We start from the raw sequence: 16,021 nt of genomic DNA on the forward strand, positions 1-16,021 counted from the left end.
ATATAAATGAAACAATGTTTTTATTGATGTTTATTTCTTTGAACTTCATTAGAAATTCATGTCAGTCTACACAACACGAACCCCATTGAACACATAGCCTATTCATGCCAGCTTATACAACACATGAGGGGCAGAGTTTTACTGTGTGTGTGTTGCATCTTTTGACATCCATATTTCTCCACTTGCTGGCTGCTGATGGGCTCGTTTTTGAGCTGCCTGATGGACAGTCTCATCCTCGTCTTCATACTCATTGTCAGACTCTGAATTGACAGAAATGTGATCCTAATATTCTGAAAACTCTTCCTCTTCATCTTCATCTTCCAAAAGTTCTCTCTCTTCTAAAATCATTTCTAAAGCCCTCTGAGCAGAGAGTCTTTTCGCCATCTTGATCGATTGCGATAAGGAGCCACACAGCCGATTTGCAGCTTGGATATAGTGTGAGACAATCAGGTCCTGACATCCAATGATAACGGCTTCTTATTGCACATTCTGTGGCGTACACCATAGATTTTACACACCGCTCCATGTTTCTACATAAATGACTCAACGTAAAAAGCATATTGTAAATAGTTTTCTTGATTTTGCAGCTGAAGATAAGTACATACAACAATCGGCCGCTGTCACCGCGGGATTCTCACATGATGGTTAAAGTGACAGCGGTACAGCGAAAGCAAAGTCCGTGGAAGTGGGAAATGAAGGAGGAAGAGTCAAACATGTCGGGCCCTTCAGTACATCCAGAGGAGATGCTGCCTAAAATAATGGAGTATAATGTCCCTCGAGACGGAATCCTACGTCTCAACGTCGAGATCACGAATGAAACGGAAACACTCACAATTGATGTAAGATAATCTTTTTTTTATCACTTCTAAACTCGCCCTTTATTCTGACTGCATCCTCAGTCTAACTGTGTATCGAGTGTGTAGTAAAAAATGACAAATGAGAACTCACAGCTGGAGAAAAAGTGAAAGAATTTGGGATTTGAATGCAGCAGATCAATCGCTAGAATAGTCTTTTGATTTGTCCACAGGTAAACTTACAGTTCAACATATATAAATAAAAAAGTTTCTACTTGTAGATAAATAAATTACATTTAAAGGGACTATTTGTAACTTTCAGAATGTCTTGTTAACAGCTTCACCTGTGGCCGTTAAGTCAACGAAAGTCAGCGTCCTGTTGCTGGCGCTTGTGCTCGCTCTACATAGACATGAAGGAGCATCGCTCAACACAGTGAGGAGACACACGTCAGCTAAAAGCACAATATCACTCTATATTTCAGCTGCTTGGCAGTAATGTTAGCTGACCAGACCAAGGTCTCTCCATGAATCAATGCTGATCCTAGTGTTGGCTTTTCCCGCCTCAGCCTCCCGACCGCGGCCGGAGGGAACGGGGGAGACGCCGGAGTTTTGGTCGGAGACGATAACGTTTCTCTCTGCGGAGCCCCGTCACTTCACAAGACACGGGAAACCTCTGTTGGTCTGGAGGAGCTGCAGCAGTTATTTCTGCACAAACGTCCACTGTACATTCACTAGATATTCTCAGAGCTACTAACTCTTCTGTAGTGTGGCGTGAGCGCGCATTCACGTCTAGAGGTGGAGTAAGACAGCGAGAACGCGTGCGGTTTGTGAGTGAAGACAAGCAGGCAGAGGAGCAGAGACTCCGGCCACACGCGAGCCCGCATGGGATCCCAACCCGGTAGATTTATACGTGTAAAAAGTTACAAACAGTCCCTTTAATTCATACTAAATTACATAATTATTTTCAGGAAACTTCCTTTATAATAACAGACCCATAAAATAAATCATTACTGTCACATTTTAAATTGGCAGCAGCGTTCCGATGTCGCAGTTACATTGATCGGTACATTTTCTGTAATATTTAATATTTAATCACGATTAATTTAATTTTTAATTAATTAAATTATTATATATAATATATATTAAATATTTAATTTAATTTAATATTAACAATTGTCCATAGCTAATCGTGATTAATCACAAATTACTCACAAAGTATTTGAAACTCTTATCAACAAATATGCAAATGTATGTATATATTTATTATTGGATCAATTAACAACACATATTTATCTGTTTTTGTTTGTTTGTTTTCAGGCTGACTTAGAGGACAGCCATGAAACGCTACATCTCCATAGAAGCTACACATCCCCCAGTCACTCCTACCTGCAGATAGGAACACCTTACAGACATCCAGAGGTGAATATGAGGAACATAGTAACATCTGTGTCGCGTGGTTGTATCTGGTAGCCTTGTGGAAATACTGGTGGTGAGGTAGAATGTACATTTACTTCCATGATGTACCTAATAATCATTAAACTGTCTCTTCCATCAGGCTGTTTCAATCCTCATTCTGCCTGTTCGGAGCAATTTTCCAATAACTGAGTTTCACTACATAGTGAGTACAACATTATGACACTCATTAGTCAATATATTGCATTTAATTGATTTACATTTCATTCAATCGCCCGAGGCTTTCATTTAGAGTGACTGACATCGAGTGCAACTGTAAAATAAAGTTGAATTTCTAAACAATATACACGGGATTTTGTGTGTTTTTACATTTTGTGCAGCATGTTGCTAAAGTGCTATAGACCCTTTTTGTGTCAACGTCATGACGAGGTCACGGTGTTCAATGGAGGCTCAACAAAGGAAAGACTGGAGGCTAACGCTACACACAGAATCCAGATATCACAGACACAGACGTCTCTGAAACGCTTTTCCGATGTTGTCCGACTCTCTTTCTGACTGACTTTACTGAAGGATAGTTAACTATAGACATCCAGAGATTTATACACCCTCAATTTATCTTTAATAAATCTCTAATCTGGTCCCGTTGGTTCACGTTAACTTTCTCAACTACCACTGGTGATCCTGGAGAGTGAGTGACAGCACATGTTGAGAGAAACTAGGATTTTCTTCAGCCATTGTTAAAAAAACAAGCCAACAATACTTGCCAGCCAGCGTTAACTAACGTGTTCGGAGAATTAATCTGCCTCCACTTAACGCTCCGCCCACTAAACACGTCACCATGGTTACCAGGACGGGGTCTATATAAATAAAGTTTGTTATTATACAACTTTAGAAAGTCACAATATGTCTGTCGACCCCCTAGTGGCCAAAAACAGTTACTGCAGCTTTAAGTGTAGAATGTATAACAGAATTAAGGGCTCCCGTCTGTCTTCTATGTGTGAAGGTGATGTCCAGAGGTCAGGTGGTGTCTGCTGGGAAAGCATATCGTTTTCTCTATCTGGAGCCAGAAACCAGCTGGGCTCCTGTGGCCTGCGTCATCGTCTACTGTGTGCGTCCCGACGGAGAGATCGTCAACGACGTGATGCAGCTGCCCGTCACCCAGACTTTACAGAACCAGGTGACAGGTTTGATTAAAGTGATATTTGAGGTGTCCTGGCAGTGTGATTGTGAGTATGATCTGTTATCGAGGTGGTGAAACAGTGCACAGATAAGTGGAGCTAATAGTAATCTAGTTGATTTGCTCAATCTGTGAGCCAATCAGAAGTGTGGGAAATGTTGGAAAAAGGGGAAGTTAGGGGTAAAGTTTGATTTTCTTCAATCACAACAGTCTGCTACATGGACAGAAAGTCTGAAACATTTTTATTAAATTATTTAATCGCGATTAATCGCATGATTGTCCATAGTTAATTGCTTGAAATGTATCTTAAAGGGAGATTTATCAAGTATTTAATACTTTTACCAACATGGGAGTGGACAAATATGCTGCTTTATGCAATGTATTATGCATGTATGTATATATTTATTATTGGAAATTAATTAACAACACAAAACAATAACAGATATTGTCCAGAAACCCTCACAGGTACTGCATTTAACATAAAACAATATGCTCCAATCATAACATGGCAAACTGCAGCCCAACAGGCAACAACAGCTGTCAGTGTGTCAGTGTGCTGACTTGACTATGACTTGCCCCAAACTGCATGTGATTATCATAAAGTGGGCATGTCTGTAAAGGGGAGACTCGTGGGTACCCATAGAACCCATTTACATTCACTGATCTGGAGGTCAGAGGTCAAGGGACCCCTTTGAAAATGGACATTCGTACGTTTGGAGCGTTATTTAGCGTTATTTCATATGATACCAGTATGTTCACTCTAGCTTAAAAACTGAGCCGCTACAACCTAAAAATCACAAGTTGCGTTAACGCGTTAAAGAAATTAGCGGCGTCAAAACTAATTAGCGTTAACGAGTTATTATCGTGTTAGCCCTAATATTTATATCATCGAGTAGTAACTAAATTGATTTCAAAAGACGTCATGCCGTCAGAATTTGTCTGGTGTGGTCCACTTTAAGGTGGTTTTAATGGATCCTCAGTTCAGATGTTAATTGGAACATAAACACTTTGGAACCCGTCTTTTGAAGCTCTCCCACACGGCTTTGTTAAATTAATTCATGCTTCCGTGTGGTTATGAGGTTTTTACAGCAGCTAGACTTATTTGTCTTGAAGTCTGACCAAAAACAATTCAATACTTGTCAGCACGTACCACCTCTATGCTCACCTCTGTGTATATGATTGGCAGGTGTCTCTGAGCTTTAACCAGGTTTCGAGGAAGCCAGGTGAGGAGGTCAGACTGCGGGTCAAGGTGGCGGAGTCCGCCTCTCTGGTCGGCATCCTGGTGGTCGACAAGGCGACAAAGTGGAAGGGTGACAATGACATCACCAAGGAGGCGGTGAGAACAACACCGGAGTCATCGCTTGTTCACATCCAACAACTTTCTCCCAGTTTGTCCAAGACCTTGGTTTAACACACTGGTTCCCAATCTGGGGGTCCCGACCCCGTGTGGGGTCGCCAAAGCTTCAAGGGGGGGTCAGAGGCCTTCTTGATTTTAAAGGGGTTTAGGACAACTTTTTTTTTTCACATATAGAGTTGGCGTTCATCTCAGCAGTTCATTCATTCTGTGAAGAAAACTGAATTAAAAAACTGAATTTGTCCAAAAGGAAGCCTACTAAGCAGAGCTCGAGTTTTAGGATGTCCCGTCGTCCCGGGGCCGAAAAGAAAATAGGATCGGGGAAGATTCAAATCGATTTTGGGACGAGAGTTGAACGAAAAATACCCGTCAGAATGAATGGCAATGAAAATGAGAGCAGGTTTTGTGAAGCGCACAGTTATTATCAAACCTCCTTGACAACATAAACACACACACACACACACACACACAGCACATAACGCCAAACTAACATGCAAATTATAAATAACAAACCAATTAAATTACTTTTTAAAATGTTTTGGATGAATAATACATCCATGAACTAAAATAAACAAATCACTTTTGATGTTTGATTTATGTTAAAGGTCACTTTGAATGATTTTAACTAATGATAATGTAGAGAAACAAAGATTTTAAAGTCGGGACGCTCCACATTCATTCAGGTTGTATTTCAGGACGGTTCTGGGAGGATGGTGAACAAAGTTAGAGGCAATTTCTCTCAGGTCCGTGTGGTTCTTTCTTCGGAATAAACGCAGTTTCTTGCACAAACTTATCTTTCAAGGTCCTGATACTGATGATAATGTGGTATTATTTAGTAGTATAGTAGTAGTATGGTATTTTGTTATTTGTGAAACCTAAACTAAAGTGTAACTTCACAAGATGCTCCATGTTCCTCATTTTCACACAGGCGGCATGCTGCTCTATTTAACCTCTAAAATAACACGTAAAATTACTACTTTATAATATTATGACTTTATTCTCATAATACTGAGACTTCAGTCTGACCCTCAGTCAAAGAAATAAATCCTGAAGATTTGAGTCACATGTTTCCGGTTGATTGTCACACAACCTGCTTCGTCATTTACATCTATCCATCCAGTGATCTGTGCTCACGAGGGTCCTCTCCGGTTTAATGTCATCCAACTGTTTTCCAGCTCCCATATTTTCCCCCTGAAGGTATTTCTATGAAACTCAATCTGCCGAGCCCAAAACTCAGTATCGGTTCAATGTGAACCGAAGCACCATGAACTGTTTTTTAATCCCCGCTCGGTCGAACAGGTTTTAAACAATAAGTGTTCTCTTTGTGTCCCGTGTCTGTTGTGCTGCTCTTTGTTGGGCTGCAACAGTAGCAGCTCTGAGGAAGTGTTGGTGTTGCTTTCACAGGTGCTGAAGGAGATGAAGGAGTACGCCACGGCCGACGACGCCCACTCTGACATGATGACAATGGGAGATCCTTTCTCCGTCTTCAAGGTTAGCCTCAGAGACACATCAGTTCCTATCCGGTCCCTCCACCCTCCGACTCACAGCTCAGTGAAGCTCCCTTCTGTAGGGTGGAGGAACTATCACTAAATCAGAAATACTTTATTGATCCGTGGGGGGAAACTGAGTTACGTTTTGCTCCCAATCTAGAATATAAACATTGAGAAATCATAAGAAAATATAAATAAGAAATATGTACCGCCGCATCGTAACTACTTCACCGCCACAGAGCGGAGAGAGGACCTCAACTCAACAACGCTACCTTATGACAAGTAACTGTGGCAGTCCTACTGCAGGGCTGAGTTCTCTCTTCTATTCTCCAGGAAACGTGCGGCGGCGGCGACGCGCTTTGAGTTCAGGCTGGTGCACGCCAAGGGTAGAGTACGAGCAGGGAGGCATCTGATTGGTTCTTTCCAAGCGGACCGCGAGGCAGTGATTGGTAGACGTTTTTACAGGATTACAGCAGCTACAGATGACGGCTCTTTTCCTTTTTCAGAGCTCATCAGTAATGGATCGCTGTCGGGGTGTAAAGACCATTTCAACCAATAGCACAGAGATACTGGAGAACATCGTCTACCCTGACTTTAAGTGTGTAAAAATACAAGAATAGTATAAATAAATAAGGATATTAGTTTAATAAATGCAGTGTTAATGCCGGAGTAAACCAGATTATTGCACAGCTGAATTAGAGCACTAAACTATTGTACTGTTAAGTCAGTATTGCACGTTTGTACGTGATGCACGTTGGATGTAATGAATAAAATAAAACTAAGAGATGCTGCTTTAGAACATTAACGCCATGAAACAATTAGAAAATAACTTTTCTTTCTCTCAATCACAGCACCGCCGCGCTACGTCTCTCTCTTCTAACGTTTCCGCTCGCGATCTCTCTCTCTTTTTCTCTTTTATTTTAAATGCGTTGGGAAGCCGACAGCAGAATGAAGTCGTACAGTTGAAGCAGCGGCGCTGTGTGTGTGTGTGTTTCACCAATCAGCGACTGTCATCCCTGCAAACTCCACCCTGAAAGTTCCTGTACTTTCAGACAGTACTACCTCCCGAGCAGCGCCTTCTTTGGGCTAAAAAGGCCTCGTAAAATGTCCCCGGAACTTAATTTAGACCTTTGGTCCCTGCGGTCGAAACGCAATGAGTTCCTCAAAATGTTTTTAGTTCCGAGGGAAAGTTCCTGCGGTGGAAACGACCTTACTGGAATAACTTGTAATTCTCTTTAGATTTAAATGTAGTCGGCGGCTGTTGAAGCGGCTGAAGCTTTAAATGTGCTGACCCTTAATAAGCTTTCCAGACAAATGTGGAGTGAAATGTGTATTTTTCAAGTCCTCCATGTCTTTGTGCAGACATGTGATCTCGTAGCGTTGACCGACGCCAGTTTACACGAGATGAGACCGCCGCCGAGGCCTGAATTTCGTAAGTTTTAAAAATTCTCAAACGTTTCACAGTCACTTTTTATGACTATGCGATGCAAATGTAACTGACTTCTCTTCTTCTAAACAGCAGGGGAGGAAAGGTTTTTCATGACCCAGGGAGACGGTTCACATGTGGAGCAACATCAGGAGCCACGAGAGCGCAGGAACTTTCCAGAGACCTGGATATGGATGGACATCAACACAAAGTGAGGTTCATGTTATGATTTCAGCATATTGTTTTATGCTAAATGCAGTACCGGTGAGGGTTTCTGGACTATATTTCAGACTTTTTTTCTTCCGAAATTTTTTTGACATCTTTCAGACTTTTTTTTCAGACTTTTTTTCGACTTTATTTCTGCCGACATTTTTTTTTGACATTTTTCAGACTTTTTTGTCAGATATCTTTCAGACTTTTTTTTCAGACTTTATTTCTTCCGAAATTTTTTTGTCATCTTTCAGACTTTTTTTTTCAACTTTTATTTCAGACTTTTTTTCAGACTTTTTTTCGACTTTATTTCTTCCGACATTTTTTTTGACATCTTTCAGACTTTTTTTTTTCCGACATTTTTTTGACATTTTTCAGACTTTTTTTTTTTTTTTACATCTTTCAGACCTTTTTTCTTCCAACATTTTTTTTTGACATTTTTTTTTTGACATTTTTCAGACTTTTTTTCTAAAGGCTTTTTTTTAAAGTCTTTTTTCAGACTTTTTTTTCTATGGACATTTTTTTTGACATCTTTCAGACTTTTTTTCAGACTTTTTTTCGATGGACTTTTTTTTCAGACTTTTTTCCGAATTTATTTCTTCCGACAAGTTTTAAACTTTTTTCTTTGTAATTTATGGTCAATAAACCTCATTTACATGAAATTATAACTAATTTTTGATTGAGAAAACCCCCCAGAAAAAATGAATTACTTTCATTCATGTTATTTTGGGGCAGTTAGATGAAAGAAAACTATATTTATGATAGAATGAAGTTTGAAAACGGGTAAAATTTTACCTGAGGACAACAGGAAGGCTAAAAATAATCATGTTTCTTATCTGGGTTTTTTTCCCGCAGTAATTCAGACACAGCAGAGATGACTCTGACTGTACCAGACAGCATCACAACCTGGACAGCCACCGCCTTCGTCATGTCTGAGAACCTGGGTCTGGGCATCGTAGAGGAGCCTGTAGAGGTATTCACATCACGTCAATAACCACCCATAAATAAAGACTAAATAATACTCCTGAAAACACATGGAGAAACATCCCGAGACCAAATGTTTGTCTCTTCTTTTTAACCTGTTTCTTTGACATTTCAATCATTTTCTGATGTCTATTTAGAGTCTGTATTGTTATTTTACTGTTTCAGTTCAAAGAACTTTTAACCCTTTGAATGTTGTGTAGTATTATAATATGGGTATTTATAGTATGTGTTTTGGTAGAGCTGACTTGTATAGACAGAGGAATTATATTGGTAATAGTATAAAGTTTGCACGTGATCTCCCTGCAGCTCAGAGTGTCCCAGTTTTTCTTCATCTCCCTTAACCTGCCGGCCTACATCATCCGAGGAGAGGAGCTGCTGCTGGAGGTCGTTCTGTTCAACTCCTACTATATAGACCTGGAGGTCAGTCTGTCTTCCATCAGTTTGGTTTGGTGGATCGCTCTAAATACTCTGATACCCATGAGCCTCAGCTGCTCAATCAAAAAACAGATACTTTCTAATGTTCATCTTCTGTACTAATCATTCAGGAGGGTTTCAAGTCCATCCAGCTGTCAGTCATCTAACATCGTCTATATAGAAAATTAACAGGACTTTTACTTCCAGGAACAACTTCCACTTTGCAACTGTGTAGTGACAAGTTCTCATGCTGGAAAGAAGCATCAAAATGTCCATAAAACTTCTCAGTAACACTATATAATAAGCATCACATCTTTTTGTAAAGACGTAACGTTGACTTGAACAGTTGATAATGTGAAAGATGCTTTTAGGAAAATGTGATATGATTGTACTAGTTTTTAATAATGACCTAATAATTGATTGAATATCGAAGGACAGACCGCTGAGCCATGAACCGGCACGTTAGTGACATTAACGTATTTAACGTTTTTTCACCAAAATCTTTTAAAAAAAAAAAAAAAAAACGTAACGATAACTTAACGTTACTCCTCGTAGATCATAAATCTTTGAATATAAACCGACTCGTTGAAATCGGTTGAGAAATTTAGAAGTTATAGTGCTTTTTATCCAGAAAAACGGCAGCTCCCCCGTTCACTACAGTCTTGCCTGGTCCGAGATGGCGCCCACGTTGACGCACAATCCAGGAGTCAATGCGGCGTCTATTGGTGCCTTCAAATGGGGTCGTGTTTACCGTGTTTACCGAGTTGGACCCATATGAAACACGCCACAAGTCCGAGTTCACGACTTGTGGCGTGTTTCTTCAAGTTGACAGAAATGGCGGAAGTTATGGAAGTTAATTTTTTGGTGCATAATAAGTTAATATATTATAATTTTAACAGTATATTGTTTTTCTTTGTAATTTTATAATATGTCTGAGGAAAATGTTGATATTCCTAACGGCCTCATCCTTTTCCTCTGTCATTATACCTTTACATTTACTGCATAATGTTACCTAAACTGTTAGCCTTTGTGGCTTCTAGTAACGTTAATATTGCCGTTGCTTAGCGGCGGTGTTCTTCATGACTTAACCACTTGAACGCCACGCACATTGTGTAAAAAGTCATGTCGTAGGTCATTCAAGTGATGCTGGAATCAGACGACTACAAGATATATCTGCTTTAAAGGGACTGTTTGTAACTTTTTAAGCGTATAAATGTACCGGGTCGGGACACATGCACGCTCGCATATGCGCGTTCGTGTGTGGCCGCTGCCTCTCCTCCTCTGCCTGCTCGCCTTCACTCAGACAGAGCGCGCGTTCTCGCTCCACCTCTAGACGTGCATGCTGCTCACTCCACACTGCAGAAGAGTTAGTTTAGCTCTGAGAATATCTAGTGAATGCACAGGGGACGTTTGTGCAGAAATAACTGCTGCAGCTCCTCCAGACCAACAGAGGTTTCCCGTGTCTTGTGAAGTGACGGGGCTCCGCAGAGAGAAACGTTATCGTCTCGTTACCGACCGGGTGCCGGTGTCTCCTCTGCTCTCTCCGGCTGCGGGCGGAGAGAGCAGGGAGACGCGCTGCAGAGCCCCGCTGCATCAGCCTGCACTTAGGCAGGAAAAGCCAACACTAGGATCAGATCTAAATCATGTTCATGGAGAGACCTTCGTCTGGTCAGCTAACATTACTGCCAAGCAGCTGAAATATAGAGTGATATCGTGGTTTTAGCTGACGTGTGTCTCCTCACTGTGTTGAGCGATGCTTCTTCATGTCTATTTAGAGCGAGCAAGCACGAGCCCGATGCTGACTTTAGTTGATTTCACGGCCACAGGTGTTGCTGTTAACAAGCATTTCTGAAAGTTACAAATAGTCCCTTTAATTCTGTTGAGTGTGATAGTGGGATGTATATTTCAGTGTGTACCAACAGTAAAACAGAGCAGGTGTTGGATTACGAGTTTGTGGAGTGAATGTGGTTCACAGGGTTAGTGGGGGTTGTTTCAGGCGTCAGGTTGCTATAATCTAATGAGGTTTCAACATCTTAATAAGACTGCTGTCATCTCTGAGGACACGATGAGGACATGACCCAGGTTCTCTTTAATCTTTAAATCCTTCAGCACATCGTAAACAAGAGCTCACGACTCCCGAGAGAGAGAGAGCTGTGATTTGTGTTTTAATTTGTTATTTGGTTACAACAACGCCCTTCGTACCGTCTGATCTCCGTTTAATGTGATCTGGGCGGGTTCTTCTTCTGCTCTTTGTTCTCAGGTCGTGGTGATTGTTGCAGCGAGTGAGATTTTTGAGTTTGTGTACGTGGACGATGACGAAATACATAATTGTTCCCAGCAACAAGTTTTGTTAAGATGAAAACCTCAAGAAGAGTCTGTTACAGTTTAATACAGCGGATAAGATGCCACATTTGACATTTTTCAGACTTTTTTTTCCGGACATATTTCAAACTTTTTATTCCAACATTTTTCAAACGTTTCTTTTCTTTTTTTATGTCTGGACTTTGAATCTGCAATAAAGTTTGAATAGACTGAATATGAATGAGATTTTCACTTCTGGAAACCTCACTGTTGTTACTTTCAACTCTCATGAGAGTTTGTGGTTTTCCAACATTTTTCAAACTATTTTTCAGACATTTTTTTCAGACTTTTTTCAGACTTTTTTTTCCAATAATTTTCAAACTTTTTTTTTCAAACATTGTTTAGACTTTTGTTTTCCAACATTTTTCAAACTTTTTTTTCAAACTTTTTTTTCAGACATTTTTCAGACTTTTTTTTACGGAAATTTTTTCAGACTTTTTTTTTTTTTTTTACCTTTTTTACACATTGTTCAGACTTTTGTTTTCCAACATTTTTTAAACTTTTTTTCAAACTTTTTTTTAGGGTTACTTTTTCAGACTTTTTTTCAGACATTATTCAGAATTTTTTTTTACGGACATTTTTTCTTTTTGTTCTATTTTTTTTTTTTTACCTTTTTCAGACATTGATCAGACTTTTGTTTTACAACATTTTTCAAACTTTTTTTCAGACTTTTTTTCACCTTTTTCAGACATTTTTCAGACTTTTTTTACGGACATTTTTTTTTTTTTACCTTTTTCAGTTATTGTTTAGACCTTTGTTTTCCAACATTTTTCAAACTTTTTTTTCAGAAATTTTTCCATCTTTTTTTTCACCTTTTTCAGACATTTTTCAGACTTTTTTTTACAGACATTTTTTCAGACATTTTTTTTTTTTTTTTTACCTTTTTCAGTTATTGTTTAGACCTTTGTTTTCCAACATTTTTCAAACTTTTTTTTTCAAACTTTTTTTTCAGAAATTTTTCCATCTTTTTTTTCACCTTTTTCAGACATTTTTCAGACTTTTTTTTACGGACATTTTTCAAACTTTTTTCAGACATTTTTCTAGACATTTTTTTCCAACAATTTTCTAACTTTTTTTTTCTAACTTTTTTTTTATGGACATTTTTTTCCAACATTTTTCAAACTTTTTTTCAGACATTTTTTTATGGACATTTTTTTTAACATTTTTCATTCCTGAAAGTTTGATTGTTTTCATGTCTTCACTTTGGAGGATTGTATCCATGTGCATCAATATGAGTCAAAATGACTAATAACCTCAAGAGTGGACACTGTTTTGGTACTAATTTTAACTAACTGTGAAGAAGAAAACACATTAAGCAAAGCTATTGTATTTCCTCAATGTCTCCACATGATGGCAGCGTTGTATTTCTGAGTTTTCTGATTCTGATTTGCTCTCTTGTAGCTGTTTAAACTTTAGAGTTCCTACATGTATTATGTGAATTTTCTGCTTCTCTGTTTGATTGTGAGTTTATCATGTTTGCTTACGATTATAGCTTCAGGTGTGTGCTTGTAAACTCTACAAGAAGTGAGCCTTAACGTTTCAGTGAGCCCCAACACGTGTGACCATTTAAGTGCCAACACGTGTATTCATGTGTGTGTTTCTATGTATGTGAGTGCCGTGTGGGGGGTTCAGGGGTATGGATTATTTCGCCCTGGGTCGTATTCAGAGGAGCCAGCCGAGCGTGAGGCGGAGAGGAGAAAGGGGGCATTGTTGTGGTCCAGATGAGTGTCATAGGTGCCTCAGAAAATAGATTCAGTCATGGGGGTTTAACAGAAACACACTTGCAACAACCGCCTGACCCCTTCAGACTATGACCACGCATGAACCCCTTTTACAATAGTGAAGGGATTAAATGTATCATGGTCTGGCATCTGTATATGTGGTTTATGTTGGCTGTAACCTGTCTTTTGCCATATCTCTGTCTTCCTTTGTCTCACACAATCTCCACCCAGACATCTGGTTTGTCTCTGCAGAACGCTTCCAGACAACCCGCCATCATCACTGGTTGTAGCCCAAGAAAAAGTGCGTGGCAGTGTTTCCCCTCTATGATTTACTCACAAGTAAATGAGAGCATAAAAAGCCTCTCTGTCACTGGAAGAATGGGAGAGTTATGAGCCAGTGGCTCACATGCTGCCTCGGCCCTGCGGACCTTTGGGGGTGGTCGGGGGGACCGGGGGCTCGCCGCGACGTCTTTACCCTCAGAACTGTTACACTATTTATGGACTCTCCTGGGTGTGCATGGGCCTGTGATTTATGGCTCTCCATCTGGTGCTGTGGGGGCATTGTTGTCGATACTTAGGACATGGAGTTAAAGATGGAGTCTCTCTGCTGGGAGGTTCATGGGCGGAAACAGCGTGTGGTTAAAAGGGGGCAAGTCGGGTGGGCTAATAAAGTGTGCATTTGTGGATGTGAAGTGGTTGAAGCTGTTAAAGGAAAAGGCTGAAGATACAGGAAAAGCTTGAAAGATATATTCATACAGAAGTGACCTCTGAGGCCCTTTGAGACAACTCTCATTTGACATGTAGTATATTTTCACATGTCCATCTCAGACAAAGATAAAGTGAGAGAAGTCAAGTTTATTTCCTTTATTACAAAAAGGCAATTTATCATGCTTTATACAATGCATTAATCAAAATGTTTATATCAGAAATGGATCAAATTACAATGTTTAATGTGAAAAGGGTCCCTCGTAGCGATGAACCCACTTATAATTGTCACCTAACTCTACATTTCAGCTCTTTGGAGCATTTTAACGTCTTTCAACTCAAAGTTTTGGTTTTACAGCCAGCCACTTTACTGTTTAGTTTCACTCTCAGGTTGCTTGAGAATATAAAGCCAAACGCAAGCTAATTTTGCTCTGTGTCCGCTGGATGTGTAAACAGGAAATAGTTTGCCAACACATTTGCAATATTCAGGCCCAATCCCAATGTCTACACTCACAGACTCACAGACTTTGAAGCGTGTTCACGCAAAGTCCGAGAGGGTTTACGGCTTTCCCACCGTCAGATCGTCAAGTCCTTGAGGGCTTTCTCGACATTTTGAGCCCTTTATGAACACTTTCCGTAAATCCACATTTCTGCAGACTTTGCCTGAGGGAATTACCCACAATTCATAGGGTTGTGACGTTAAACATAGGGTTACCACAGTTACCAGGAAGCCTGTAGGCGTGAAAAAAAAAAAAAAAAAGGTAAACAAGGAGGATTGCACATGGGTGTTCAGCCAGGCATATTTAAATGTACACGGAAACATTAACTTTTTTTAATACTTTTATTGCAAATTACTCATGAATTATACATCCACAATATGAGCATTCAAATGCAAACATGTATACATATATATACACATATATACATACAGTATATACATATATGCACACAAAAAAAGGAAGAATCTGCAACCTCACCGCTAGATGTCTCCAGATGTTACATACTGTTCCTTTAACACAAAGATGTTAAAAAGATCGGAACTATTTCAAAATAAATTAAAAAGATGACCTCAGGCTTTTGCATCATGCTCAAGAACAAACCATTGACCCTCTCTAAATGCACCACAACATGTCACTTTTTAGTGCAAGAACATCATCTATATCCACGTGCTGTTGGTATTTACATACCGTCTCATATCTTGAATCAAGGACCAAGTGTTGCTGGTATTCCCTATCTATCTGTAGAATGATGAATATGCGGTGTGAAGCAATTTGAGACATGCTTTGTGGATGAAAGTGATGATGGAACAAAAGTTGACCTTCAGAAGGCGGCCATTTTTACCTTGAAGATTTGAGAGGTATTTCTATTTAAACTGTCCTTTACAGTTTCTTTCAAACGTCAGTCACTCTGAATGGGAGTGTCAGTTAAATCCCTGCAAAAGAAAGAGTTAATACCTTTTGAGATTATATTGAAAAGCATTGTAGATGGTTTTTGTTAAAAGAAAAAGGGAAAGAAAAACAGCCAAGCAACGCTCCACCCCGAGCCCTCAGATCTCGATCAGTTTCCTCGAGACGCAGCCTTTTTCTTGTAAATGGGTGGGATTCCTGATCCCGTCCCTCCAGGGGAGTACAAGTGCATGAATAGCTAATGTTCCAACGAGACCTCCCCCACTTTCATTTGGTGCCAGAGAATTTCTTCTCCGCCGTCAGACAAACAACAATGTGAATTTTACCCAATTCTTACGAAACTACAGTTGTCTGATTCAGACGGGAAGTTCAAATATTTCCTTCCAGATTCGTCTAGAAGAACGGGCCCAGATTGTGGAAAATGAGTGATTTATGTCCCTATTGGCCCCTGTTGAAAGACAATGAATCATCTTACTGGTATCGGTTGTAATGGTTGGATGCTTTAACAGTAAGTTAAGCCTATAAAACTCTCACCTGATCAGCGGACAAGGCCAGAACAATCAGCA

The 16,021-nt window shown here is 39.8% G+C and overlaps 1 protein-coding gene across 1 annotated transcript; it reads left to right on the top strand.

The window, feature by feature from the left end:
* The first annotated feature begins 580 nt into the window (after positions 1–580).
* On the top strand, positions 581–11,621 carry LOC119477424 (CD109 antigen-like). The gene is made up of 11 exons (XM_037751515.1): positions 581–839; positions 2,112–2,213; positions 2,350–2,412; positions 3,211–3,384; positions 4,571–4,720; positions 6,143–6,229; positions 7,591–7,660; positions 7,748–7,865; positions 8,720–8,837; positions 9,155–9,268; positions 11,523–11,621. The coding sequence occupies exons 1-11, from the start codon at positions 639–641 to the stop codon at positions 11,619–11,621; spliced, it is 1,296 nt and encodes a 431-aa protein (XP_037607443.1). The 5' UTR covers positions 581–638.
* Positions 11,622–16,021: the final 4,400 nt, after the last annotated feature.

The sequence above is a fragment of the Sebastes umbrosus genome, chromosome 18 (assembly GCF_015220745.1).
Source record: "Sebastes umbrosus isolate fSebUmb1 chromosome 18, fSebUmb1.pri, whole genome shotgun sequence".
Classification (NCBI taxonomy): Eukaryota; Metazoa; Chordata; class Actinopteri; order Perciformes; family Sebastidae; genus Sebastes; species Sebastes umbrosus.

Coding starts and splice junctions, on each gene's coding strand:
- LOC119477424 (XM_037751515.1), top strand. CDS start 639: ATGATGGTTAAAGTGACAGCGGTACAGCGAAAGCAAAGTCCGTGGAAG. Junction 3,385..4,570: donor CCCAGACTTTACAGAACCAG/GTGACAGGTTTG, acceptor TATGATTGGCAG/GTGTCTCTGAGCTTTAACCA. Junction 7,661..7,747: donor GCCGCCGAGGCCTGAATTTC/GTAAGTTTTAAA, acceptor TCTTCTAAACAG/CAGGGGAGGAAAGGTTTTTC.